Source organism: Protopterus annectens, chromosome 1.part2 (assembly GCF_019279795.1).
Source record: "Protopterus annectens isolate FY-2018-M chromosome 1.part2, PAN1.0, whole genome shotgun sequence".
Lineage (NCBI taxonomy): Eukaryota > Metazoa > Chordata > Ceratodontiformes > Protopteridae > Protopterus > Protopterus annectens.
Window position 1 is genome coordinate 136,897,684 of NC_056727.1, and position 27,324 is coordinate 136,925,007.

A 27,324-nucleotide genomic window follows, 5' to 3' on the forward strand; every position below is an offset into this window, starting at 1 on the left:
GGGGGATAAACACTGGGAAGAAAGTATTTGTTTTTACAGGTCACAGTCATGTTGCATAAGTGTTATTGTAAACTTCATATATATGTTTTGGTTTCCTGAGAGTAACCTGTGTTTATGGTGCATTATTTTCTATTTATAGACTGAATAATTCATACAGTCAACTTCTAAAAGAGAATGAGGGGCTTCAGGCAGATCACAAGAATCTGAAGACTTTATTTAACGGAGCTAGACTAGAGCAAACACGGCTGGAGGCTGACTTCTCAAAATTAAAGGAACAGTACCAGCAGCTGGACATTGCATCTACAAAATTGAACAACCAGTGTGAGGTAACATTTTGGGTATTAGTATTCTATTTTGCAAACTGGTCTTTTTAATTGACGCATTTAGTAAATTAGCAAGAGTTATAACCTTGAGACAGCTAACTTAGGTTCATAATATAGGTGCAAATATTTCAAATCATTTGGCAGCAGATGTATTAGATAATCCTTTCTGCGACAGTACAGAGCCTTCTAGTACAGATATCATCACTCTAAGGTTCCTTGCAGTACTGGAAGAGACCCAGAGAAGTATATCTGTACCAAAATTTAAGTAGATACTGCTGCTTAATAGGAATCACCCAGCTTTTGTGTTAGTGGAGGATGGGGACTAATTGATGTGCTACCAAAGGAAAATCTTGTAACAAATGCCTTATGGGACAGTTAAGTGGAAATTCTTTTCCAGTTCTGTCGTGAAGCACACAGTGTTGGGGTCATTACACTTATATTAACTTCTACTTTTTTGTCACTTTTCCATCTAATTATACTTTTTTGTCACTTTTCCATCTAATTATTCTTTCTCCCTACACTTTCTCTACACTGTGAAATCTTAGGCCGTTAACTCACTTTTCTGATATCTATTTTTTTTTCTTCTTCTGCTCATTCTGAGCATTTTTCACTGGTAGAAGGTAGTTTGGTTTGTTGTGGTGAAGGGAAACCAGGCTTTAAAAAGTTTAAACACATTAGGCATAAGATTCCCCTGTAAGAACCATTCAAATTGTGCTTAATATGTCTAAAAAGTGCGCCTATCACTAGCAACTGTGGTATTTGTGAAAACTTTCGTCCATGTACTTTAGGGGATTGTAGAAACAAGTTCGCTGTTAGCATACCCCTTCCAGACTCTGCACTAACAGGAGCTTCAGAGACCTCTATAATGGATCAGAGGAAAGAGAATAGGAAGGCTGAGGATCAGTCAGTGTTAGAGAAGCTTACTCCATCTAAAGTTTCTACCCTTTCTCCCAGAGGGAGAAATGCCTAGTGTTTTGACTCCAGCCAAGCCCTCATTTGCTCACTTGAAAGATTCCCCCAGTAGTACCACAAGGCACAACACTGAGATGGTACACAGGAAGCTTTTCATTTGAAGTGAGCTCTCTCGACTGCTTTCTTCAAGACCCCCATTTACAATATCTATTTGATCTCATATATCCCTTCAGAGCTCTGCTCAGGTTGACTAAGAGCACATGATGTCAGCCTTTGTCATATCCCAACTTTGATAAACATCTTAGCTGTGACATTTTCCACCGTGGGCCAGGAGACTACCCAGGCCTCTCATCCTGTCATTCTTTCACTGACCCAGTATCGGCATTGGAAGTGTTAGAGTCTGTACCAGCTGCTACTCTGGGCACCTTGGTGCTGATAGAATGCACCTCTCATGTACTGCCTGCTTTGGCATGCATGGCATCAATGCCAAACTTTCTATTGTCAACCATCACTAAGTTTTTGGCAGTCAGCACAGGACCTTCAGCACTGATCGTCTTAGTGCCATTCTCTGTTTCAGTGCATTTGGCTTTCATCTGCTCAGTACTGAAGATCTCCGGTTTGACCTCTGCTCCAGAAGCTTTGGTGTCAACAGTTGGAGCCTGTTTATCGATGTTGGTAGAAACCTCAGATTCATCCAGTTCTGGCCCCAGGCATGTTAACAGATTCCACAGTGCATAAGGGGGCTACATATAGCTCCTTTGTGCCCATGGTATCAGCAACACCGATTCCACCCAAAGAATCTATGGAAGTAAGACACTTGAGCTGACCATCATTCAGGCTCTCTCAGGACCAAAGGATTACTAGGCCAGTTTTGCTGAGGTCTGGAGATCAGTCTTCTCAAGGAAGTTTTGATGAAGACTTCCATCTCAAACCCCCCCCCCCCAAAGAGAGAGTTCAAGATAAGTATGTAGACTGCCCCTCTGAGTCTTTCACTCCAGATACCGATGTAGATGAATGGGAGGATGTTCTTTGTGTTTCACTGTTGCAGTCATCACATTTGGGTTATCTGCCTGCAGGTAGCCCTCAGCCAGCATGAATACCAGAGTCTTCGGATTTCTACATCAGATGCAGTCGCTTCTTCCATGACTTCAGGTCGCCAGGGGTATAAAACATGCAGCCGACGCCATTACACCAGTCTTTCTTTCTGTGCAGTGCCCAAAGCAGAAGCAGTTCACAAGTTCCGGTTGGCCGTCTCCTGAAATTTTCATTTTCGAGTTTCAGACCCAAAGTCTTCAAAAAAGATAAGTACCCCGTTGGGGATCCCTTTTTCTTGCTCTAACCGATGTCAGTAAAAGTTAACAATTGTCTTGCCTTTGAAAAGCAAATACGTCATAGAGGTTTTCATTCTTACTGCATCCCCTGTTTAGACCCAGACCACGACGTCCCTCACTGTCAGTTTTGTGTCTTGTTCAACGCCTGAACTATTCATCATTGGGCTATTTTTGTAGCCAAATACATTCGTACTCAATCTCCCCACTCCGAAATAGCTTTGTTAAGCCATCCGACTTCCGATCTTCTGAAAAAACGTAAGAATAAAGACAGAGACAGACCACATAGGTCCAAAACTGCAACTGACGCTTCCGTTAAGCTAGTCGCCAGTCCGCCGGTACTCAGTGAGGCGCTTTAGCAGCCCCTGATACCCGCTTCTGCAGATTCGCAGGCCTCTACTGAGACCCATTCGGAGTCTGGTATGCCGCAAGATGCTTCTTCGACTATGGAACCTGCGGATGTCTCTACCTTGGATGGGTCCAGAGCCGCTGTCCAGGCACCGGCTTCTGAGGCTGTATTCAGGCCTACAGACATTCTTATTAAACCAATGCCATCGTTTCCATCCAGAAGTACCGAATTCCTCAGGCCAAGGACTCGCACTATGCCTAGAAAACCGACAACCAAATCACCGACTCAGGCCCATATGCCTCAAAAACAAATGCTTAGAATGGCTGAAGACCTTATTACCTTAATTAGGGGAAGCCAGGCTTCCCCCTCTAAGAGACCTAGAACTGATTTTCTTTCTTATTCTTCTCATCAGGAATCTGATATCTGCTCCTTCTGATTACCAGGATTTACCCTTATCTACTTATGAGGATTCTGATGCAGAGGATTCTATTCCCTCTGCTTCCCCTCCAGAAGTTTTTTCTTTTGGTGAAACCTTGCATACCTATAGGGAGAATTTCCGCTGGGAAAGCCAGGACTATTCTGGGTCCAAAAAGAGACGTAGGGAATTCTTACTCCTGTCTCAACACTGGCCTTTAGCTCTCTCTCCTGTTCTGGACATTGTAGATGATGCTTTCTTGGAATCTAGCCTTTCCCCAGACACTTTGCCTCCAGCTCCCAGAAAAGTTGACAGGTACTACAGAGTACCTGACTCTCAAGTTCCTCTTCAAGAATCCTACTGCGGATCCAGAGTCCATTTCCCAAGGACCAAAAGGCATTAAGGCTTCTGCTGCCAAAAATCCTACCCCTTCTGATAGAGATTCTAGAGCCTTAGAGAGATGGGGTAAGAAGGTATACACTTCTGATGCTTTGGCCATTAGGGCTTTAAATTGTAAGTTTCATATGTTAAAGTATCAGCAGCATATTGTGGGACTACTTAAACAGAAAATGATGCGGATTCTTGTCTGTGCTGAACACAAAGACTTGCAAGATGTAATGCATTCTGCAGTTCAAGTTGGTAAACATACTTTGCAATGTGGTTTTGATGCTTTAGAAGCATCTTGCAGGGCTGTTGTCACTGGGTCTGTAGTTAGAAGGCATGCTTGCCTTAAGGAACAAAATTTGCCAGATCATGTTAAAGCTAAATTACTGGATGCTCCCTTAAACCAAGACCGCCTTTTTGGCAACAAAGCAGAAGTCCTCAAAAGGATGGAGGAAAAAAGCTAAATCTATGCAAACTGTTAAAGATTTCCTACAAGTACAGCCTCCCAGATTCAGCAGGCATTGGCCTGCAAAGAACTGGTCCTTTCCAGTCCCTTCCAGGCCTTCTCAGTCCAAACCCAGGAACAGCAGACCACCAAGACTACAGTCTCAGGCTATGCACAGATCTAAGCAGTGGGAGTAGTAAGCCACCCCCCTATGTAAAAATGGCACAATGACTTAACCTTAACCCTTCCAAGCCCTGCCGAACTACCTGCTCCCTTAGGAGGAAAGGTCTCCCTGCATTAAAAAAACTGGGAAATCAATACCCAGGACAAATGGGTTTTGAACATAGTTTCCCAAGGATACCGATTCCACTTCTACACACTACCAACCCCAAATGGTTGGCCAGACCTCCCCCAAATCAATGGGTGGAGGCCCAACAGCAGGTTCTCTCTCTTCTCAGTATCAGGGCTATTCAACCTTTCCCAGCAGAACCAAGGGACAAGGTTTTTATTCAAGACTTTTTCTGGTACCTAGAAAAGATGACAACTGGCGTTCCTATCCTGGACCTTTCTATTCTCAACACCTTTCAACAGCTTCTTCCTATGCTAGCCATGGATGCCTGGCTGGCAACCCTAGACTTAAAGGAAGCTTACCGTCACATTCCAGTAAGAGGATCCTGCAGACAATACCTACGTTTCAGGGCAGTCTCCATGCACTTTCAGTTCTCTGCATTTCCCTTTGGCTTATCTACTGCGCCCAGGATGTTCACTAAGTGTCTATCTCCAGCCATTGCATTTTGCAGGCAGAGAAATATTCAAATTTACCCATACTTGGACGATTGTTTGATTCAGGCAGAAAGCCAGGACTTGCTATTACAACACCTGGCATTCGTAAAGAAACTTCTAACCTCACTGGGGTACACCATCAACAAAATGAAATCTCACCTAGTACCCTGCCAACAGATTGTATTCCTGGGAGTAAGCTTGAACACAATTTCCCAAATGGCATTCCTCACTCTGGAGAAACAAGTTTGTTTGACAACCTACTTCAAACTATTGGCCACAAAAACCCAACTATCTGCAAGGAAAATGCTGCAAACTCTAGGGTTCATGGCCTCTTGAATTCTACTAATTCCATTCGAAGACTGCATATGAGGAAACTCCAATGGTATCTAAAAAGCCTATGGTGTCAACACCCTCAGGACCTAGAAACAATGACTCCTATTGTTCCTTGTCTAAGGACAGAGTTCCTTTGGTGGGCAGAGGCCTGCTACCATAACAAGGAACTCCCTTTCACTCTGCCCCCTGCTGCCCAAACCCTAACAACAGATGCATCAGAATATGCATGGGGGGCTCACATGGCAGGGCAGTGCATTCAGGGAAAATGGAACCTGAGACAAATGTACCTGCATATCAATCAAAAAGAAATGTTAGCTGTACAGAATGCTTTGACTGCCTTCAAATACCATACTCTTCCAGGACAACTATTGGTAAAGACAGACAACACCACAGTTATGTGGTACATAAACAAGCAGGGGGGAACCCACTCCTACCCTCTCTGCAGACTAGCCATGGCTCTGTGGAACACAGCCTTGAGCTACCAAGTACACCTACAAGCACAATTCCTGCCATGCAAACTAAATTTCCTGGCAGACGACTTAAGCAGAAATCTTATGGACCCACATTAATGGAAACTAGAACCCAAAATATTCAACCTCTTGAGGAACAAAAGGGGGTCTCCAGAGGTAGACCTATTTGCCTCCCCTCAGAACTACCAGTTGAACAAATTCTGCACAAGAACTCCCCACAGTCAAGCTTAGAAAGTGGATGCCCTGTCCATTACCATGGAAAGCCTCTCGGTTTATGCCTTTCCCCCTCTGCCTCTCCTCTCGAAGGTTCTACTAAAGATCAAACAGGACAAGCCAAGGACAATACTGATTGCATCAGACTGGCCACGCCAGCACTGGTACCCCCTCTTTCGCAGTATGACACTACTGCAGCCTTGGCACCTGCCTCAGACCCCCCCTTCCCTGCTGTCCCAGCAGGCTTGCCAGATTCTGCACCCTCAGCTTCAAACCCTGAACCTTGCAGCCTGGCTAATTCCTTGAGCTCTCCTCTAGCATCCCTCAGTAAGCAGGTGCTGGATGTCATTCTGGAGGCAAGGAGGCCTAGTACTAGAAAATCATATGCTGAAAAGTGGAAAAGATGCTGTTCCTGGAGTCAGGCTCAGGGGATGGGCAAAATGGTGCCCAGCTTACCTCATATTCTAGAGTACTTAACAGAAATGCTCCACAAGGGCCTATCTTTCTTGTCAATTAAAATTCATGCCTCTGCCATTTCAGCACATTATAATACTGAACCACCCTTCTTCTGTCACCCCTTGCTAAAACAATTCCTTAGAGGGGCCAAAAATTTAAGACCCCCTGTGAGAGCTCCCACTCCAGCCTAGGACCTTGACTTTGTATTGGAAAAGCTCACTCTTCCCCCCTTTGAGCCAGCTGCAACAGCTGAGTTGAAATTCCTTTCTTGGAAAACAGCATTCCTTCTATCCATCACTTCAGCAAGAAGAGTGTCTGAATTACAGACCCTCATGGTAGTGGAACCCTTCATTATCTTCCATGCGGACAGGGTTTCCCCTCAGGACTAACCCTTCCTTTATGCCCAAGATGGTTTCTAGTGTGGTCCTAAATCAGTCCATTCATTTTTCCCTAATCCACAAAACAAAGGGGAATGAATACTGCACACTCTGGACTTGCACAGACAACTTAGATTCTATCTGGACAGAACTAAGCCTCTCAGAAAATCTGAACTGCTGCTAGTTGGCTTTGTTGCAGGGGCAAAGGGGAAGGCCATTTCAAAGCAAACCATTTCCGAATGGATAGCCCATTGCATTAACTTCTGCTACAAGCACCATGGAAAACCTACCCCAAAGGGGATAAGATCACATTCCACCAGGGCTGCATCTACCTCTACGGCATTTCTCAGAGGAGTCCCTACCAGGGACATCCTGGAAGCTGCTACCTGGAGCTCTGTACATACCTTCACCACGCATTACCACATGCCTATCCTTTCTAAATCCAGAGCTGGATTTGCCAAATCAGTCCTGCGGGGCTTAATAGCTGGCCCTAATGCTCTTTAACTACCTCCTCCCTTCCTTAGCTTTGGGAATCAACCCAAATGTGATGACTGCAACAGTGAAACACAAAGAACATAGTACAGTTGTGTACACTTACCATAAATATAGATGTTCGAGTGTATTCACTGTTGCAGTCCTGGTTACGCTGCCTCCAGCCCCCTGACTTCTCTTGGCTCTACCTTTCCTTCTTGTTTGGTATATTTATTTTTTCTTGTGTATTTGCTTTTTGATGGGGGTGTACCATACCTTATAATTGCTTCCTATTGTGGGGGCACCTGACATCTGAGGCAAGAAAAACTGATGTAATGGCGTCGGCTGCATGTTTTATACCCTTGACGACCTAACGTCATGGAAGAAGCAACAGCATCCGACTCAGAAATCCGAAGACTCTGGTATTCAGGCCGGCTTAGGGCTACCCGCAGGCAGATAACCCAAATGGGATGACTGCAACAGTGAATACACTTTAACATCTACATTTATGGTAAGTGTACACAACTGTACTTTGCCCATATCCCTCCAACAGATGTGTTCTTCAGCGAAATATTTTAAGGGATGAGGCAGCAGTGGTCGTGGCCAGTGGACTTTCGCCTCCCCTGAGGAGCAGATCTCACAGCAGACCTGAAGTTCCTCTCCCCCAGCAGCATGGTTGGTGCCTCCCCAGACAAACTGGTAGAGATATGGTTGGTCTGTAGTAAGGTTTGCAAGGAGCTGTGCATACTTGAGTCCATCTTGAGGAAGCCAGACAGAATTCTTTGGATGCCTCAAGTCCAGCCATATTGGAACAAAAGACCTTCTGTTGACTGTCTAGGGGTAGCTGCAGCCACAGAGAAGGACATCCAGGAAGAACCCCAAGCTAGCCATTCCCCTAACAAAGACTCCAGGAAGATGAATAGGTTAAGGAAGCAAGTCTGTGCATTCAGTATGTTCTGTGTCAGAGCACTGAACTACATGGTGCAGTTTTAGAGGGAGATTGCTCAGAAAGTATCAAAAAGTCCGAAGTATTTGTCACCCAGAGATTCCTCTCTTGGTTGGAGACCCAGATAGCTACCATGAGCACTGTTCTTCTTTGACAGTGTGTCTAATACATAACATAAAGAATGGGGGAGCTAGAGCTCCAGGCTCAGGCCTAACAATGAGAAGACAGGCCTGAATGTGACTTGCTGATTTTCCAGACCATTTCGCAGAGGCTTTAGGCAAAAAGTTATGGAGTGACTATGCCAGAGGAAAAAAATGCTTACTGCTGCATGAATTAAAATTTCCACCACACAAAGGACATTTCCTGAGAACCACAAAGGGGTAAAAAAAAACTTGTAGCCCCTGTACAGACAGCAGTAAGACAGAGGTTCCCAGGGAAGAGGGGAATTTGTCTGGATGCCACCCCAAAGGAGGAGGCGGTCCCAGAAACCAGTAAGGTAGGAATCCTTTCAAGAGTTTCATTCCTATGATCTCTGAAGATTTGTCTGACTGTTCCCTTCTGAAGGCAGTCAGGGGTTGGGGCACTTTCTTTACACACCCTGGCATGGATGGCCATCTCAGCAGATTTGTGGGTATGAAGAATTACATCCATTGGCTACTACATTGCATTTTTCACAACACCCCCAGCTTAAACTTCCTAGCTCCCTCTAGTGCCATTCAGACGAAGATAAGCAGACTTAAAGGAGGTCCAGAACCTTCTACTACTCAAGAGAGCAATCCAGGAGGTCCCACCAGACCAGAGTGGGACCAAAGTTTACCCCCAATTCTTTTTAGTGCTCAAAAAAAAAAATAAGGACCTCAAAAAAATAAGGACCTCAGGCCACTTTTCTACTTATGTCAACTCAGCCATTTTGAAAAGGAGTCTTTCCAGATGGCCATGGTGCAGTCCATACTGCCATGGCTTTAGGCAGGGATTGGATGTGCTCTGCAGAGCTTCAGGATGTCTTCCTGCACACAAAAATAGTTTAGCCATCAAGAATATTTCTTCACTTCCAGGTTGGATTCATTCACTATAAATTTCAGGCCCTGCTGTTTGGTCTTACCACAGCCACCTAGGTGTTCACCAAATGCATGGCTGAAGTCGTGGCTGTCCTGCTACTTGATATTCCTTTAGTTACACAATTGGCTCCAGGCAGCACTGGGAGCAGCTTGTGACAAGATAGTACTTGCTTCAAATCTCATTATTGGGGATATACTGATAAATGTAAATAAGTCTCAGCTTGAACCATCACAAGGTCTAGTTTTTATAAGTTGCCATCTAGACACCTGGAGGTAGCTGGTGGTTCTACAGCAGGACAGATTTACCCCTACAATTTCAGAGGTCATGCTTCTACTTCACCAGGATCAGCCATTATAAGCTCAAGTCTTCAGGGTTCTCAAACACACGGCCACAAATGGTTCTCCATGCTGGCCTCAACATGAAAATTTTGCAGTGGACACTACTGGTACAGTTGAATCAGTCTACTACCACAGGACCAGATTGTCAGTGGTTGTCCCCCCACCCTTTGCTACTGTTTGTACTAATCTCTGTGTACCCTGTAGGCCAAGGAGGAGCAGTTCCTTCTCCCCTCCTTTTAGCTGACCTTATTCTTTGCTCTTTTTACTTGGGCTTTAGATAGTCTAAGGACCTTTCCACTCCTACGTCTGCTCATGCACCCATTCATCCACAGGCTTATGTATTAACACCGGTGTTACGAGCATATGGAAGGCTTTTTGGCTTTGGTACTCTGGCTAGACGTCTTGTTACCTCATAAGATAAGCCCCATCAGTATTGGTATACTACAACAGTGATCATTAGTACAACTGCTGTTATGGTAAGGTCTTGCACAACTGTACTTTCTCACAAAAAAAAAAAAAAAAATTAGAGCACCTCCCCTGGAAGACTTACTTTTTCCTGAGGTAATCACAATTAAAAATAATTTGAGTTGCATACCTTATCATGCAAGCAACCATATTTGATTTTTCATAAAGATAGAGTTTCTCTCAGACCAAATCCTTTAATCTAATGTTGTCAATATTCATTTTATTCTTGACAGATGGGTTTGGTTCCGATATCAGAAGCAACTCAGCCATTATTACAGTTTGTGCCATCCAGAAACTCTTAAGCTTCACCTCTACCCACAGTCCCTCTCTCTATCATTTACCTCAAATCTTGTTTGCTGCTTTCCAAAATGGTTGTGTTTCCCATTGCTCTCCAGTTCAGTGGATTAGGTAAATTGTTTATTTCTCTCATTTTCTTGTTTTGCTATTTCTTCATTTTTTTTCCGTACACTTAGTGTATTCTTTCTTAGTATCATTGTTGATGCTTTATCCTTTTACACTTCTGTGTAATTTCCCACTATCATCATTGATAGTCCCCCCTCTTTTGTCGTTCTTACCCGTTTCCCATGCACGCTTGTGTACTCCGACTATCATTGCTGATAGTTTTCCTTCCAATCTTTTCTTCCAGAAAACAAAAATACATTTCCTTTCTCCTCTGTCAGTTATTTTTATATATTTAGTATGAGTGTGAGTGTAAGTGACTTGTCTTCTAGCTGTATATCCTTTTGTTGACATAACTGAGAAAGGTAAAGGCCTTTCTGGCTATAAAAAATGCCAGAAGTGTGGCCATAAAATACCTTCATTGGATTTTCATTCTGTCTGTATCTGTTGTCGTGGTCCCCTCCATTTACAAGAAGACTGCAGCATTTGTCATGCATTTAGCCCTTGTTGAAAGGTGTAATGAGTTAATTTTGAAAGGTCTGCTTCCCTCAGCCTTTAGTGGAGCCCTGTCTTCTGTGGACAAAGCTAAAACAGACATCTCACCCCCCCCCCAATTGTCCTCATCTTTTTTGGACAAAGGAAAGAAAAGGAGTCTCTCAGTTTTGACCTCTCCGTCCGCCCCGAAAACAAAGAAACTGAAACCCTCATTTCCAAAAGTGTCAACGGAACCACAAGCCTCTGCTTCCAAAACATCAGTGCCAACAACTACTCCATCAACCTATTGTTATCTTGTGTCATTTGACTTTGAAAGCCTCGGTGCAGGAAAGTATTTCTGCTTCACCTTCTGTGATTAGGGCCATAATACCTAGAACTACTTATTCACCTTATATTGATCCTTTTGCTGGAGAGCTCCCAGAGGTTTTTCTGCAGAGGCCTAAGTGCCCTTTTACTTCATCTGTCTGCTTCACCAAAAATCTTTCTGAACTCGAACGTGGAGAGGCTGGTGAATAAAATTCTATCGACTAGAAGACTTTCAAGGCCCTCTTTTGGTTCCAACCCCATCAGGTCTTGGCATTGAAACTTCCTCTACCCCACCAACAACTCCTCCTCTAAGATCTTAGAGTCATCTGTTCCAGATCTCCTGGCGCCGACTGTACCAGTTCCGAAGTTATTCGTTTCTTTGGAACCGGTAGCTACCCTGAGCTCTTCGGTAGCATCAGAACTGGAGACCTCCCAGAGCCATAGTTATCCAGTTGGTTCCGGGGGGGGGGGGTAAGGTCTTGACTCCAGGTTTTTCGGAGCCATCCCTGCTCCTTGGAGCTTCATCTTGAGTTTGTTCAGCACTGGCTTCTGTCTCTAGAGTCGGTTCTTTGGACTGGGGAGTGATTCTGGTCCCAAGGCAGTCTATCTCTGTGCCTGGCTCCCTTCCCTCTTTGGGGGAGCTGGCCTTCGAGGCTGTGGAGAGGGCCCTCTCCTGGTGACTCAATCAGTGCCTTCCCTCTCGGAACAGGTACCCCTCTAGCTCGATTATTCCTCCTGCCTCTCCACTGGGACAGAAGATGCAGAAGTCTCAGGTTTCACAGGCCCAGGTTCTGTCATCTTCTGATACCTCCCCAGGTTTATCCCCCTGAAGAGGTCCTTCCGAAAAAGAAGTGCAAGAGGGACTGCTTGGATTCCCCCCAGGAATCTATTATCAAGGACACAGATTTTGATGAGTTGGAATGGTCCCCATGGTCACCTCCTGAAGATGTCTCATTTGGAGACATCATAGAAATTTTAAAACACGGGTGGCTGGAAGTCCCAAAATTCTTTCTCTGAGGAATCTATCTGCAGGCTTTAGGCACCTGCCTGTCTACCTCTTGGGTGACCCACCCACGGATGAACTCATTCAGTTGATTTCACAGCAGACGTGGAAGGCTCCAGACACCGTTGAGCCCATCCCAAAAAGACCTGATAAAATATTTTATGCCCCCAAGGATAAGCAGATGTGAGAGTGTTCAATCTCGCCGTTTGTTCTTACAGATGGGTTCGGAGCCGATCCTCGGCTCCGTGTCGGCCGCTTGCAAGCTCTGCATCGAGAAGAAGCTCGAGATCACCTAATACCCACAATCCCCCTCTGCCTTTACCTCAGATCTAGTTTGCCGCTGCAGCGTTCGCATCACTGGGTCGAGCTCGAGCACCTAAGATAAGATTAAGAATTTATTCTTGTATTTTTCTTGGTACTTTTATTATAAAAAGTTTTTTTAGTGATATATTGTGTGTGTGTGGTAAGGTTGAGAGATACTCGGTTCCGTTAAGTTTATTAAAACTTATTTAGAGTTCTCCTCGGGGCCTACCACCCCTTACTTGGATTTGACTACCGGATTGACTACCTTACTGGATTCGACAATTTCACCGGGCTTGACTTCTTTACTGGATTTGACCTTTCAATTTTTATTAGTGACATGTCTGAAAAGGCTAAATCGGGGTTTAAGCGTTGCCAATGTGGGCAAAAGATGTCAGTATCTGACAATCATAGTTCCTGCGTCTACTGTCTTGGCCCTCTCCATCTGCAAGAAGACTGCTCTATTTGTCATTCTTTCAGTGGGAGGGTCATGACAGATAGGCGCAGGAAACTAATGGATAGAGGTTTGTTAAAACCTTCTTTTCAAGAGGCTCTGGATGCTTCTGACCAGGCATCCAAATCCTCGAAGGAATCGAAGACGTCGGAGCCCAAGTCATCGGCTCCGAGCTCTTCAGCTAAAGTTAGATCACCGGTTCCACAGACTTCGGGACCGAGTGTTCAACTGTTGTCAGTTTCCGAGCCTCGAGTCTTGGAACCGGTGATGGAGCTCCTCCCCGACACTGTTGAGGTCGGCTCCGTCTTCGATTCCTTCGACCCGTTCTTCCAGACCCCTCTCCGACACCGATGTTGACCGTGTGGTGCAGAAATTACTGGAGCATACGGCCTTATCCAAACTTATCTCGGTTTCCACCCAATTGGTGTCGAAACTTGAAGGCCTTCCATTATCTCCATCCCTTCCTCCTCCGAGACCTGTCCAGTCTTTGGAGCCGGAAGAGGTTGATCTACTGATTGTGGAGCCCTCTGTGCCAGAACCGCCCTTTTCTCGTCGGCTCCGTTCACCTCTACTCCGTGGATCCGTACGAGTCTCGGAGCGAAGATCCATCCTTGGTTCCGGGCCGAGTCGAACCGATGTTTCGTTCCGACTCTTCCTCTCGGGCCTCGGCTCGGATCGATTCGGCTCCATCCTCGGGTCAATGCCTTCGTGCCTGTTTCGGGATTCTTCCCATTTCTTCGAACCGGAGATACCTCGACTCGGGACCCGGGGCCTTCGATCTCATGAGGAAGGTGTTGTCTACCCAGACAACCACATCAGTAGAAGCAGCCTCCTCCCATAAAGGACCATTATCTTCCTCTGCACCAACGGCCACATCCAAGCGCCGAGCACCGGTGTCTCAGCCACCCCTGGAGGGTGCCCTCTTCTCGGAGGCTTCTTCGGATGCCCCAAGAAGTCCCTAGGAAAAGATTGTGTAAGAGGAGACACTTAGATTCTCCACAAGAATCTTTGACATCCGATACTGACTTGATGAGTCAGAAGGGTCCCCAAAGTCACCTTCAGAAGATGTCTCCTTTCTGACATCTTGGAGATCCTAAAGCAGAGAGGTGATTGGCAGTCCCTTCCCCTTCTGAGGATGAGTCAGTCTTGCTGAAGGCATTCGTGCTCGCCTTCCTCCTCCTGGGTCACTCCGCCTTGATGAGTTAATGGAGCTGATTGCTCAAAGGGCGTGGGAGACACCTGACACGGTGGAACCAGTCCCTAGGAAGCCTAATAAGTACATCACTGCACCCCAAGACAAGGCTTACCTCACAAAGGGAGTTCCAGTGGACGCCATGGTGGTGGCAGCGCCACGAAAAGGAGATGTCGGAATCTTCCTCATCTGTCCATCCGCCTAACAAAGATTCCAGGACTATGGACAGATACGGGAAGCGCATTTTTAGTTCAGCGGCCTTTTCTATGCGATCCCTGAACTATTTGACCCATTTTACACGTCTACAGAGGGATCTAATCAAAGAGCTGGGAGATACCCTCCAGGGTACTACAGATGCTGCTGTCTCAGAGAAAGTTACAGCACATCTCAATACCCTTACATCCATTGTTAACTCATCCATGAGGCTGATATCATACGCAGCCGAAGGATCGAGTAGGGCAGCAGCTTCAGCGATTGCTCTTCGCAGACAATCCTGGATGCGCTTATGTTCATTTGCTGAAGCCTTCAAGTCTTCTTTTACTAACGCCCCATTTGATGGTGCCACTCTCTTTGGCCCCAAAGTATAGGAGACCCTTACCCGGTGTGAACAGGAGGGAAAGACTCTGTCTGCTGTCGGAGTCCGTTTTTCCACCCCATCCAGACCGTACTCCAAAGGGCAACACTGTGGAAAAATGTGGATGTTATGTGATCCTATCTCGCCTACATTCTGACTGATGGGTTCGGAGCCGATCCCTCGGCTCCGACTCTGCACGCTTATGCCAAAGAGCAAAGTCTCTTATTGGCTGAGCTTACTATATCCCAGGATGCACCACTACCAGTCCCCCAGATCTCGTTTGCCGCTAACTAGCGAAGACGTGGTCTCGAGCTGGCTGAGCTAAGTAGTGGTTTTTTTCACTAACTTTCTGTCAGGAATTTGCTAATTTCGAAACAAAAAGCTGTTTTAACGGCTACTCTGTTGTTGTGTGTGTGTTTGACAATTTTTCTGTGGAAAATTTGTGTGTGATTGATACTTGTTCTGGTTACAGGCTCCCTCGGTCTATAGGGCCTTCCTACTGGTTAATTCCCTTTTAAAACAACCTTAGGGTTTATTTATTCTTTGTTTCCCTATATCGGTGGTTGACTGTTGTTCATCTTGGTTTTTGTGTGAACGCAAGTTAATCTTAACTTAAAATAAGTTTGTCTGTGAAAGTACTTATTTTTTGCTTATAATGTCTCAAGCACCTAGGCCTTCGGGCTTCAAAAAGTGCACTAAATGTAACTTTAAGATGTCTATCACGGATGACCATTCTCTGTGTGTATATTGTTTGGGCGCCAAACATTTGCAGGAGTCCTGCAGCGTGTCACACTTTTTCCTCGAGGGTCCTCCAAGAGAGGAAAAATAAGCTTATATTAAAAGGCCTTATAAAACCCTCCTTTGAAGAAGCTTTAGCATCCTCTCCTTCTCCTGCTAAAGAAAAGGGCCGGCTCCGACCAGTCCGTCCGGATCCGACCGCCAAAAGACATAGGCAGGCTTCTCCTTCGCTCCAAGGACTTCGGAGCCGAGGGCGACGGTCTGCCTCGATGCCACCAGTCTCGACTCCTCTGATTTCGGAGCCGATGGCTGGGGCATCGAGGCGGGTCACCTTCGCCGGCTCCACTGGTCTCGGAGCCGATGAAGGTTGTCCGCCAGACACTTCCTCCTCGGCGCCTAAGTCCTCCTCGGCACCGATGGAAGCTAGTTTGGGTATTCCTTCGCCGATAGTCATCGAGTCGCCTCGAGCCGGTCCCCTAGCCCCTTGGGGCCGTTGGAGAGGCCATCTCGAACCCGCTCAGTATCCTCTAGGTCATCGAGGATGTCAGATTCGGACATAGACAGGGTGCTCCAAAGACTGTTCCAGTCCCCAGTCTTTCAAAATTTGTTTCGGCTCCGACCCAGTTGGCTTCGAGCCGACAGCCCATGCCCATGTCATTGCCATTCCTCCTCCGACCGCTGCTCCGGAGCAGGTGCTGTTGGAGCCGGTGGAGGTCTTAGGGTCGGCTCCGACCCTTACTCCAACCCGCCTTCGGGTCCGAGTTTGGCACACGGACTTCTTCGGCTGGACCCGGGGTGACGCCTCGGGACCTATGCTGTCGGTTCCGAGCCTCCCTCTCGGTGCTTCGGCTGGGACTTCCGTCTGCTATCATGGCTCGGGACCGGACACTCCCAGGATTCTGGGGTCCGCCTTCAGAGCTATGAGGAGTGCCTTGGCCAAGTCTTCTTCGCCATCTCTCCGGCTTTACCGGCACCTTCCTGGGCGTGGGGACTCGGTCTTTGGGAGTTCCCCTGTCCTTAGGCAGCGGAGCCCGGGCCTGAGGTTACCCCTCTGGGGTTCCTCCTCCTGAGGGTTCTTCGGAGTTGTCTTCAGAGGAGCCCCAAGGAAGAGATCGCAAGAGGAAGCACGTGGACTCCCCCGAGTCTCTTACATCGGACACTGATCTTGATGATGCAGAGGGGTCCCCAAAGTCGTCCTCGGATGATGTCTCATTTGCAGACATTTTAGAGATCCTCAAACAACGAGGCGGCTGGATATCCAAACCCCCCTCTGCTGATGAGTCAGTGCTTCTCAAGGCCTTTGGGGCTCAGCCCTCCGCCTCCTGGGTGTCTCCGCCTTTCGACGAGCTCCTGGATTTGGTTTGTCGGAGGGCGTGGGAAGATCCAGATACCGTGGATCCAGTGCCTTCGCCCTAACAAATTTTTGTCTGCCCCACCCGAGAAGGAGTTCCTGACTAAAGGCGTGGCTGTAGATGCCATGGTGGTGGCATCTGCTACACAACAGGACGTGGCAGAGGCTTCAACGTCCGTCCATCCTCCTAATAAGGAGTCTAGGAGCATGGACCGGTACGGAAGCGACCCTGACTTCAGCGGCCTTTACTTTAAGGTCCCTGAATTATTTGGCACATTTTACCAGGCTACAGAGGGATCTGGTCAAGGAGCTGTCAGATTCCCTCTCGGGTAACCTACCTGAGCAGCTAGCCCAGTCGGTTAGCTCTCAGTTGGCTATCCTTACTTCAATTTCTAACTCGTCCATGAGGCTCATTTCATATGCGGCCGAAGGGGCGGGTAGAGCGGCAGGCACAGGCGTGGCTCTATGGAGACAAGCCTGGCTGCTTGTGTCATTTTATGGAGGCCTTCAAGTCTTCCTTCACGACGCTCCCTTTGATGGGTCCTCTTTGTTTGGACCTAAGGTTAAAGACACTCTTACCCGCTGTGAGCAAGAGGGAAAAACTTTATCTGCCGTAGGTGCACGTTATTCCACTCCCTTTCGGCCTTATCCCAAGGCTAAAGGAGGAGGGAAGATGTGGTTCCGCAAATCACGTAAGTTTTTTCCTTAACAGCAGGAAGATTCCCCTTCCAGAGGCAGAGGACGGGGAAATTTTTCTGGGAGACGCCATCCCAGAGGTGGCAGAGGGCCCCGGAATTCTGGAGACCGCGAGTCCTTTTGTGGCTCTTCAGCCTCCCACACTTCATGAGGGATTGCCCGGCTGTGCTGCTCCGGAGTCAGTCGGGTGCCGTTTTGCCAAGCACCTAAAAGCCTGGGAGTCTATCACTCAGGACAGATGGGTGCTTCGGATTATTGCCGGAGGTTACACCATTCCCTTCACACACTCACCCCCACCGTCCAAAAAAATCCCGGACCCACCACCCAGTCAAAGGGAAATTGCAGCCGCAGAAGCGTTAAAGCTGCTAGAAAAATGAGTCATCCAACCGGTCCCCACAGACCAGATCGGATCCGAAATTACTCAAGGTTCTTTTAGTGCCAAAAGACAGGGGACCTGAGACCAATATTGGATCTCAGCAGACTAAACCAATCCGTCACGAAATCCAAATTCGAATGGTCACGTTATAATCCATTCTCCCATTGTTGGAGAAGGATGTTTGATGTGCTCCATAGATCTCAAGGACGCTATTATCACATACCGATACATCGGGCATCCAGGAAGTATCTGCGCTTCAGCCTGGGAGACAGTCATTTCCAATTTTGTGCACTGCCCTTTGGTCTCACCACAGCCCCAGGGTGTTCACCAAGTGTTTGGCAGTAGTGACTGCTCACCTGAGGAGTCTTGGATTCCAAGTGTTTCCCTATCTGGACGACTGGCTCCTGACTGCCACCACCAGGCATCTACTAATGGACAACCTCAAAGCCACCTTTTCCTGGGTGCTACCCTGGGAATTACATTCAATTGGTCAAAGTCTGTCTTGCTGCCCTCTCAGCATAAGGTTCATAGGAACAGAGATAGACTCAAAATTGATGCGCGTCTTTCTTCCTACCGAAAGGATTCAAACTTTACAAGGTCAAGTTCAAACCCTGCTTTCAAGATCCAAAGCCCCAGCCAGGATGGTCCTGCAACTTTTAGGTTCGATGTCTGCCACGGTTCTCCTAGTTCCTCTGGCAAGATTGCACATGAGGATTCTTCAGTGGCTATTATCGACTCAATGGTCCTTTCAGAATCTTCCACTCAATCACCCCATTATGATTACAGAAACGTGCAAACGGGACCTCTGCTGGTGGCTTCACCCGTCCAATCTGAATCAGGGAAGACCTTTTGTTATCCCCCCTCCGGTGGCCACCCTGACGACGGATGCCTCACAGACAGGGTGGGGGGGGGGCATTGTCTGGGCAGGTTAGTTCAGGGTTCCTGGCTTCCAGACGAAACCTTTCTCCATATCAATGTATTAGAGATGAGGGCTGTACTTCTGTCCCTACAGGCCCTCCACAAGTTTCTCCCTCAAGGCATTATCGCTATCCATACAGACAACATGTCGGTGGTCTGGTATCTAAACAAACAAGGAGGGACCAGATCTTACCCCCTTTGCAGAGAGGCCATGAGGGTGTGGGAATGGGCTGTAGCTACCAACCGCTTCTTGGTAGCGACCCACATTCCAGGGAAATCCAATATATTGGCAGACAGATTAAGCAGGACAATTCTCTCTCCTCACGAGTGGTCCCTGAACGTAAACAGTAGCAGCTCAGGTTTTCAGAAGATGGGGACGTGCTGCGACCTGTTTGCAACACCACAAAACACAAAGTGCAAAAGGTTCTTCTCCTTGACTCCACATCAGGGAGGCAGCTATGGATGCTCAAGCACAACCTTGGCCAACAGGGCTACTTTATGCTTTTCCTCCGGTTCCACTTCTCCCCAAAGTCATTCAGAAAGCTTCTCAATTGGGGTCCACAATGATACTAATTGCTCCGTACTGGCCTCGTCAGGTATGGTTCCCCTACCTGAAGAAACATGTGGACGATCCTTGGTTTTGGATCTAACCCGGATCTGCTAATTCATCAGTCGGGACGACAACACCAGTCCCTTCAAGACGTTGAAGTTGACAGCTTGGCTCCTCCACTTACGACTTTAGTCAGAAATCACACTTTAGACCCTGAAGTTATTCACATTTTATCTTCGGCCCACAAACCCACCACTAAGAAATTGTACCTCAGTAAGTGGAAGAGGTTTGCTATCTGGGCTCAACTCAGGGGCTTAGACCCTATCACTGCCCCGATTCCAGAGGTTTTGAAATTTTTAACATCCTTGTTTAATCAAGGATCTTCAGTCTCTACTATTAAAGTCCAACTTGCAGCTATCTCTAAATTTCACGAATTCATGGATCCACCGTTGATGAGCAGCAGATTATGCAAAACTTTCATTAAAGGTGCGGGGCTGTTAAGACCCCCAGTTTTTCATCCTGTGCCTCGCTGGGATCTTGATTTGGTGCTTCGTGCCTTAACATCTTCCCCTTCGAACCGGCTGCTACATGTGAGTTAAAATATCTGTCTTGGAAAACTGCCTTCTTAGTTGCAATTACCTCTGCAAGAAGGGTTTCAGAGCTTCAAGCCCTATCTATCAAACCACCGTACTTGATTTTTCACAAGGATAGAGTATCACTTAGGCCTAACCCATCTTTTGTCCCAAAGGTTTGTTCTAATCTCTGTCTCCAACAATCTCTAGAGCTACCAGTTTTCTTTCCAAAATTCTCCAACGAAGCAGAGTACACTCTCCATAAATTGGATGTTCACAGGCAATTGCGCTTCTGTCTAGACAGGACTCAGCAAATTAAGAAATCAGACCAGTTGTTTGTGTCCTTTTCAGACAATAAATTGGGTAAAACCATCACAAAAGCTACTATCTCCAAATGGATTAGAGATTGTATAACTCAGGCTTATTCCTCTTCAAATAAGCAACTTACAACATCTATCAAAGCTCACTCTACCAGAGCTATGGCTACTTCTATCACCTTTCATTCCAAACTCGCTATTTCTGAGATTTGTGCTGTGGCTACTTGGTCCAACCCGCACACTTTCATTTCCCACTATAAATTGGATGTGGCATCTAAAGGGCGAGCATCATTTGGTTCCACGGTACTCAGGAGTGTTTTCCAGTGAGCCACCCAGGATTCAGGTGCTAGGGACGCTGTCCCATCAGTCAGAATGTAGGCGAGATAGGATCACATAACATCTTTTAGTTATGTACTCACCATAACTTCAGATGTTTGGGATCCATCTCGCCACATTCCTAATACCCACCCTCCTTCCCCGCCTTGGAGATCAGAAGAGATTGAACGGTTTTGAGTTCTACTGTTTTATCTTGTTTCATCTGACGATTTTATATAAGCGGTGCGTGCATGTGTGCATGTATGCGGACAAACTAGATCTGGGGGACTGGTAGTGGTGCATCCTGGGATATAGTAAGCTCAGCCAATAAGAGACTTCGATCTTTGGCATAAGCGTGCCGAGTCGGAGCCGAGGGATCGGCTCCGAACCCATCAGTCAGAATGTAGGCGAGATGGATCCCAAACATCTGAAGTTATGGTGAGTACATAACTAAAAGTTTCAAAAACCCCAAGGATCTTTCCCAGGCACACAGGGTGATGCCCCCTCTAGAGGCAGAGGAGGGGGCAGAGGTGGAAGACGCCGCCCTGGCGGCAGAGGGGTCCAAAACCAAGGTGACAGGGATACACCCCCTGGAAAACCCTTCCAGCACTCCTGAGAGGAGGGCCCGACTGTCCTGCTCTGGAGGCAGTCGGGGGTCGCTTAGCTTTATACCCTCAGGCCTGGCAGAATCTTACTACAGACAACTGGGTAAAAAGCGTGGTTACCAGAGGTTACAAAATACCCTTTCTATCCACTCCCATTCCAAAGAAAAGACTCCCAGATGTGCCGCCCCATCTGCGAGACCCAGCAGCTATAGAAATTTCAAAGCTGCTAGAAAAAAGAGTCATCCAACCAGTCCCAGCGGACCAAATAGGATTCGGAACTTACTCAAGGTTCTTTTTAGTTCCAAAGAAGACAGGGACTGGAGGCCATTCTGGACCTAAGCAACCTCAACACCTTTGTCAAGAAAGAAAAGTTCCGAATGGTCCCTCTTCAATCGATCCTTCCATTCTTACAGAAGGACGACTGGATGTGCTCAATAGATCTGAAGGACGATACTACCACATCAAAATGGCCAGGGTGTCCAGGGATCATTTGCGCTCGGCTGGGAGCCAGTCACTATCAGTTTCGAGCCCTGCCCTTTGGTCTGACCTCAGCCCCCAGGGTTTTCACCAAATGCATGGCAGTGGTAGCGTCTCATCTGAGACGCCTAGGATTCCAGGTGTTTCCGTATCTGGACGACTGGCTCCTTTCTGCCACCACCGGCCAACTGATACAGGCCAGGGATTACACTCTACAGCTTTGTGTTCACCTCGGAATTTCCGTAAATTTCGAAAAATCTTTACTGCAGCCATCACAGCATATCTTATTCATAGGAGCGGAATTAGATACGCATCATTTCATTCTAAGGCTCCCTCCAGAAAGGATAGTCTCACTACAAAGCCACATTTCTCTCCTTCTGTCATCCAAAAAATCCCCAGCAAAGCTGGTTCTGAAGGTCTTGGGTCTCATGGCAGCTTCTCTCATTGCGATACCATTGGGAAGACTGCACATGAGAGTTCTACAATGGCTACTATTTGCACAATGGTCGTTCCAACAGCTACCTCTGACACACAAAATTCTGATTACAAACACATGCAAATCACACCTAACCTGGTGGCTTCAGACTTGCAACCTTTCCAGCGGAAGACCATTTGTGCTACCCACGACAGCGACGATAACCACGGACGCTTCCCTGATAGGGTGGGGGGGCATCTTTCAGGGACAGACAGTCCAAGGCGAATGGACCAATTTGGAGTACAATCTGCACATCAATGTTCTAGAGTTGAGGGCAGTGTTTCTAGCGTTGCAACACTTTGCTCCCCTTCTTCCTCTAGGGACTATTGCAGTTCAGACAGACAACATGTCTGTAGTCTGGTACATAAACAAGCAAGGGGGAACCAGGTCTTATCAGCTATGCAGAGAGGCCATGAGAATTTGGCAATGGGCGGAGTCCACGGGTCACTTTCTGATCGCAACGCACATCCCGGGGTCATCCAACGTCATAGCTGACAGGCTGAGCAGAGCAATCCTGTTGCCTCACGAGTGGTCCCTCAAACAGTCAGTTGCGAAGACGATTTTTCGCAAGTGGGGCCAGCCTTCCTGCGATCTTTTTGCTCCAATGAACGCCAAATGCAGGAGCTACTTTGCCCTATTACCCTCCAGGGAAGTCCCCAGGGACGCTGGTGCACGATTGGCCCCGGTCTCCTGTACGCTTTTTCTCCCTTTCCCTGATTGCAAAGTTTCTGCAGAAAGCCAACAACCTTCAAAGGACGATAATCCTCATTGCCCCATTCTGGCCTTGTCAAATTTGGTTCCCCTTTCTTTGCAACACCGCATTCGGGACCTTGGATTCTGGACCCAGAGCCAGATCTACTGACTCACTCGTCAGGAGTTCCTCACCCCTCTCTCGAATCACTCCATCTAGCAGCTTGGCTGCTCCGCTTCCCTTTAGCCAGGTCTGATTCTCTTACACCGGCAGTTCAGAATATACTAGTGGCTTCTCATAAAGCTTCCACTACAAAGACCTACACTAGTAAATGGAAGCGTTTTGTCTTCTGGGCAAATTCACATCATTTGGACCCTGTCATAGCTCCGTTAAACAAGATCTTGGAGTTTTTAACAGAATTGTTCCATCAAGGAGCTTCTCCTGCCACTTTAAGAGTGCAATTGGCTGCCATTTCCAGCTTTCATGTGGAAGAATGTGGGGCACCTGTTATGGCTCACAGACTTTGTAAGGCCTTTTTAAAAGGATCTTTTCATATTAGACCACCAGTTAGAACTCCTACATCACCTTGGAATCTGAACATTTTACTATCTAAATTGATGTTGCCCCCTTTTGAGCCAGCCTCCGCTTGCCCATTGAAGTTTTTATCGTGGAAGACTCTCTTCTTGGTAGCCATTACATCCGCTAGGCGAGTGTCTGAGCTTCAGGCTCTTTCTATTAAACACCCTTATTTGATCTTCCACTCTGACAGAGTATCTCTTCGCACTAATCCATCCTTTCTCCCCAAAGTTTGCTCTACCAATAACATTAATCAGTCCATTGAATTACCCACCTTTTTCAAAAATCACACTAATAAGTTAGAGTATATGTTGCACAAATTGGATGTCCATAGACAACTCAGGTTTTATTTGGATAGAACAAAGGATCACAGGAAATCTGATCAACTATTTGTAGCTTTTGCTGACAGCAGGAAAGGTGTAGCGGTTACTAAACGAACTCTTTCCAAATGGCTAACTGATTGTATCATATACGTCTATGATTCTTCAAATCAAACCTTATCTGTCAAACCTAAAGGACATTCTACAAGATCAGTGTCTACATCCTTGGCTCACGCAGCTCGCCTACCATTAGACACGATTTGTGCAGCTGCTACTTGGGCTAAACCGCATACATTCATCTCTCATTACAAAGTGGACAGGGTTTCTAGGGATAGGGCAACCTTTGGTTCCACTGTGCTCAAGAACGTTCTCCCGTGAGTTCCTCAGGAACATGGAGCTAGGACGCTACATGTGTAAGAACAAGCGAGATTGAACACTCTCACATATAGAAGTTATGTCCTTACCATAACGCTCCATGTGGAGTGTTCATCTCGCTTTGTTCTTACATTCCCACCCTCCCACCCTCAGGAAGAACGTTCAATTTGGTGCCTGGTCTGGAGTATTCTCCTTCTGCATTTGCAGTGGTTGTATTTATATGATGCACATGTGTGTATATATATATATATATATATATATATATATATATATATAAATATATATATGTATATAGATGATTTCTTGATTATGTAAATTTTGGTATGAGTGTGCTCTCTCTGGCTGCTGGTTTGCTTGCAAACTAGATCTGAGGTAAAGGCAGAGGGGGATTGTGGGTATTAGGTGATCTCGAGCTTCTTCTCGATGCAGTGCTTACAAGCGGCCGACACGGAGCCGAGGATCGGCTCCGAACCCATGTGTAAGAACAAAGGCGAGATGAACACTCCACATGGAACGTTATGGTAAGGACATAACTTCTATTTCTAGCCCAAGGGGTTGGCTGTAAATGCCATGGTCAGAGCAGCCACCACTAAAAAGGAATTTGCTGAGGAGAGTTTCTTTCCGTCTGCCCAGCAGGGAGTCTCTGGCTATGGACAGATTTGGGAAGTGGGTCTAATGCTTCATCACCCTGTGCGCTGTAAGGTCCTTAAACTTCTTTGCACATTTCACCAGACTCCAACAGGATCTGATTAAGGAATTGTCAGACACCCTGATAGGAGCTGTAGCTGTAGCTGAGGGAATCCAAGAGAAAGTGGCTTCCCAGTTAGCCTCCCTGGAGTCTGTGTCTAATTCATCCGTGAGGCCAAACGTTGACAGTCGAAGGGTCTTCTAGAGCAGCAGGTACAGGTGTAGCCATAAGGAGACACACCTGGATGCACCAGTGTGACTTTGCGGAACCATTCAAGTCTTTTGTTAATGCTTCCATTGATGGAACATCCTTGTTTAGCCCTAAAGTGAAAGAAATCTTATCCAGGTGTGAGAAGGATGGTAAGACCCTTTCTCCTGTGTGCATACATTTTTCCACCTCCACAAAGGTCCTTCTCTAGGAACCAGAGGGGTGATGGAAAAATGTGGTTCAGAAAATCCCAAGGGCCTTTACAAGACACACATGGAGGAAGTTCCCCCAGTGGCAGAGGGGGGAACTAGAACAGAAGATGTCACCCTCGTGGCAGAGGTAGTCTGCAAAACCAGGGCTTCAGGGATTCCTTTCCAGGGAAGCCCTTTCAGTGCTCCTGAAGGGAGGCCTGATTGTCATCCTTTAGGGGCAGTCGGGGGCACTTGTCCTTGCACCCAAACGCCTGGTTAAACATAACAGATTCTTGGGTGCAACGGATCATATCCAGAGGCTAGATCATTCCATTTTCTCATCCTCCCCCTGTACACAAGTAAATCCCAGATGTTCCACCCAATCAAAGGGATTCAGCAGTGCAAGAAATTCAAAAACTTCTGAACAAAAGAGTCATCCAAGAGGTTCTGCCAGAACAGAAAGGGTCCGGAACCTACTCAAGATTCTTTTTAATGCCAAAAAAGACAGGGACTGGACACTGATTTTGGATCTCAGAGTGCTGAGCAAATCAGTTCGGCAAACAAAGTTCCAGATGGTCATGGTACAGTCAGTTCTTCCCTTTCTGATGACTGGATGTGCTCGATAGATCTCCAGGATGCATATTCCCACATAAAAAGGGACAGACGCTCCAGGAAGTTCCTCCACTAATTCAGAGTACTGCCCTTTGGTCTCACCAGAACACCCAGAGTGTTCACCAAATGCATGGCAGTAGTAGCAGCTCACTTGAGACTGCAAGGATTCCAGGTGTTTCCGTACTTGAATGACTAGCTCATAACCGTTTTGACCAGGCATCAGTTAATAGTAGCCAGAGATTATACACTCGATATCTGCACCCATGTGGGGATTATGATCGATCTTGAAAAATCACATTTAACGCCAACACAAAATTTAGAATTCATAGGGGCTGTAATAAATACTGAAACAACTATAGCATCCCTTCCTCCAAAAAGATTTTAGAGAATATCGATACAAGTTCAGAAGAATCTCCACAGAAAGAGGGTTCCTGGCCATCTAGTTTTGCAGGCTGTAAGGTCGATGGCAGCATCAGTAGCTTTAGTATGTTTAGCCAGGTTTCATATGAGAGTTCTGCAATGGCTGCTAGCTTCTGAGTGGTCTATCCTTCACCAACCTTTGTCAGACCAAATCCAGATCACCAATTGTTGCATGATGGATATTTTTTGTGGATGCACTCCAAACAAGTTCTCAATGGTCATCCCTTTGTTCTTCCAGAGCCCATGACCATAGTGACCACAGACGCCTCCCAGATGGGGTGAGGGTGCATTATCTAGGCAAGACAGTCCCAGGCCCTTGGTGTCCATTAGAGGCCAGCTTGCACATCAGTGTCCTGGAGCTGAGAATGGTGCTTCTTGCATTGCAGGCCTTCTACACAGGTCTTTCTCAGGGGACTATTGCAGTTCAAACAGACAATGTCAGTGGTTTCGTACATCAACAAACAGGGAGAACCAAGTCTTACCCCCTTTGTCGAGAATACCTCAGAGTGTGGCAGTGGGTGATCTCTTCCAACCGCTTTCTAATAGCAACGCACATTCCGGGCAGTTCCAACATGAGTGCAGACAAGTTGAGCAGATGCATCCTTCAGCCTCAAGAGTGGTCCCTCAATCCAGAAGTAGCAAAAATGATCTTACTTCATTAGGGTCGACCGTGCTGTGACCTGTTTGCTTCTCCCCTAAACAGCAAGTGCAGCAATTACTTCGCCCTGATTCCCCCTCCAGTGAAGTCACCTAGAGATGCTCTCCTCCACATTTGTCCCCCCACTGTCCTGCGTCTCTTTCCCCCAATCTGTCTAATTCCAAACTTTTTACAGAAAGCACTCAGGTTGAAGACCACAGTAATCATCATTGCACCCTTTTGGCCTTGACAAATTTGGTTCTCCTTCCTTTGGCTTACCTGATTCAACAACCTTGGATTCTGGACCCGGTTCCAGAACTTATGTCACATCCAGACGGTCATGGTTCACCCAGACATTTGGAACCTCAAGCTGACAGTGTGGTTCCTCCAATTCCATCAGTTGCCATGTGTCCTAATATTTCCTGTC

The 27,324-nt window shown here is 46.8% G+C and overlaps 1 protein-coding gene across 4 annotated transcripts in view; it reads left to right on the forward strand.

Annotated features, from left to right (window-relative positions):
- Positions 1 to 27,324, forward strand: part of CCDC88A (coiled-coil domain containing 88A) — a 4,373,054-nt gene that overhangs the window by 3,153,348 nt on the left and 1,192,382 nt on the right. For all 4 annotated transcript variants that reach the window (XM_044055294.1, XM_044055285.1, XM_044055303.1 and 1 more), the window contains exon 22: positions 140 to 326. In XM_044055294.1, the coding sequence (XP_043911229.1) occupies positions 140 to 326 (187 nt within the window). The remainder of the gene's footprint in view (positions 1 to 139; positions 327 to 27,324) is intronic.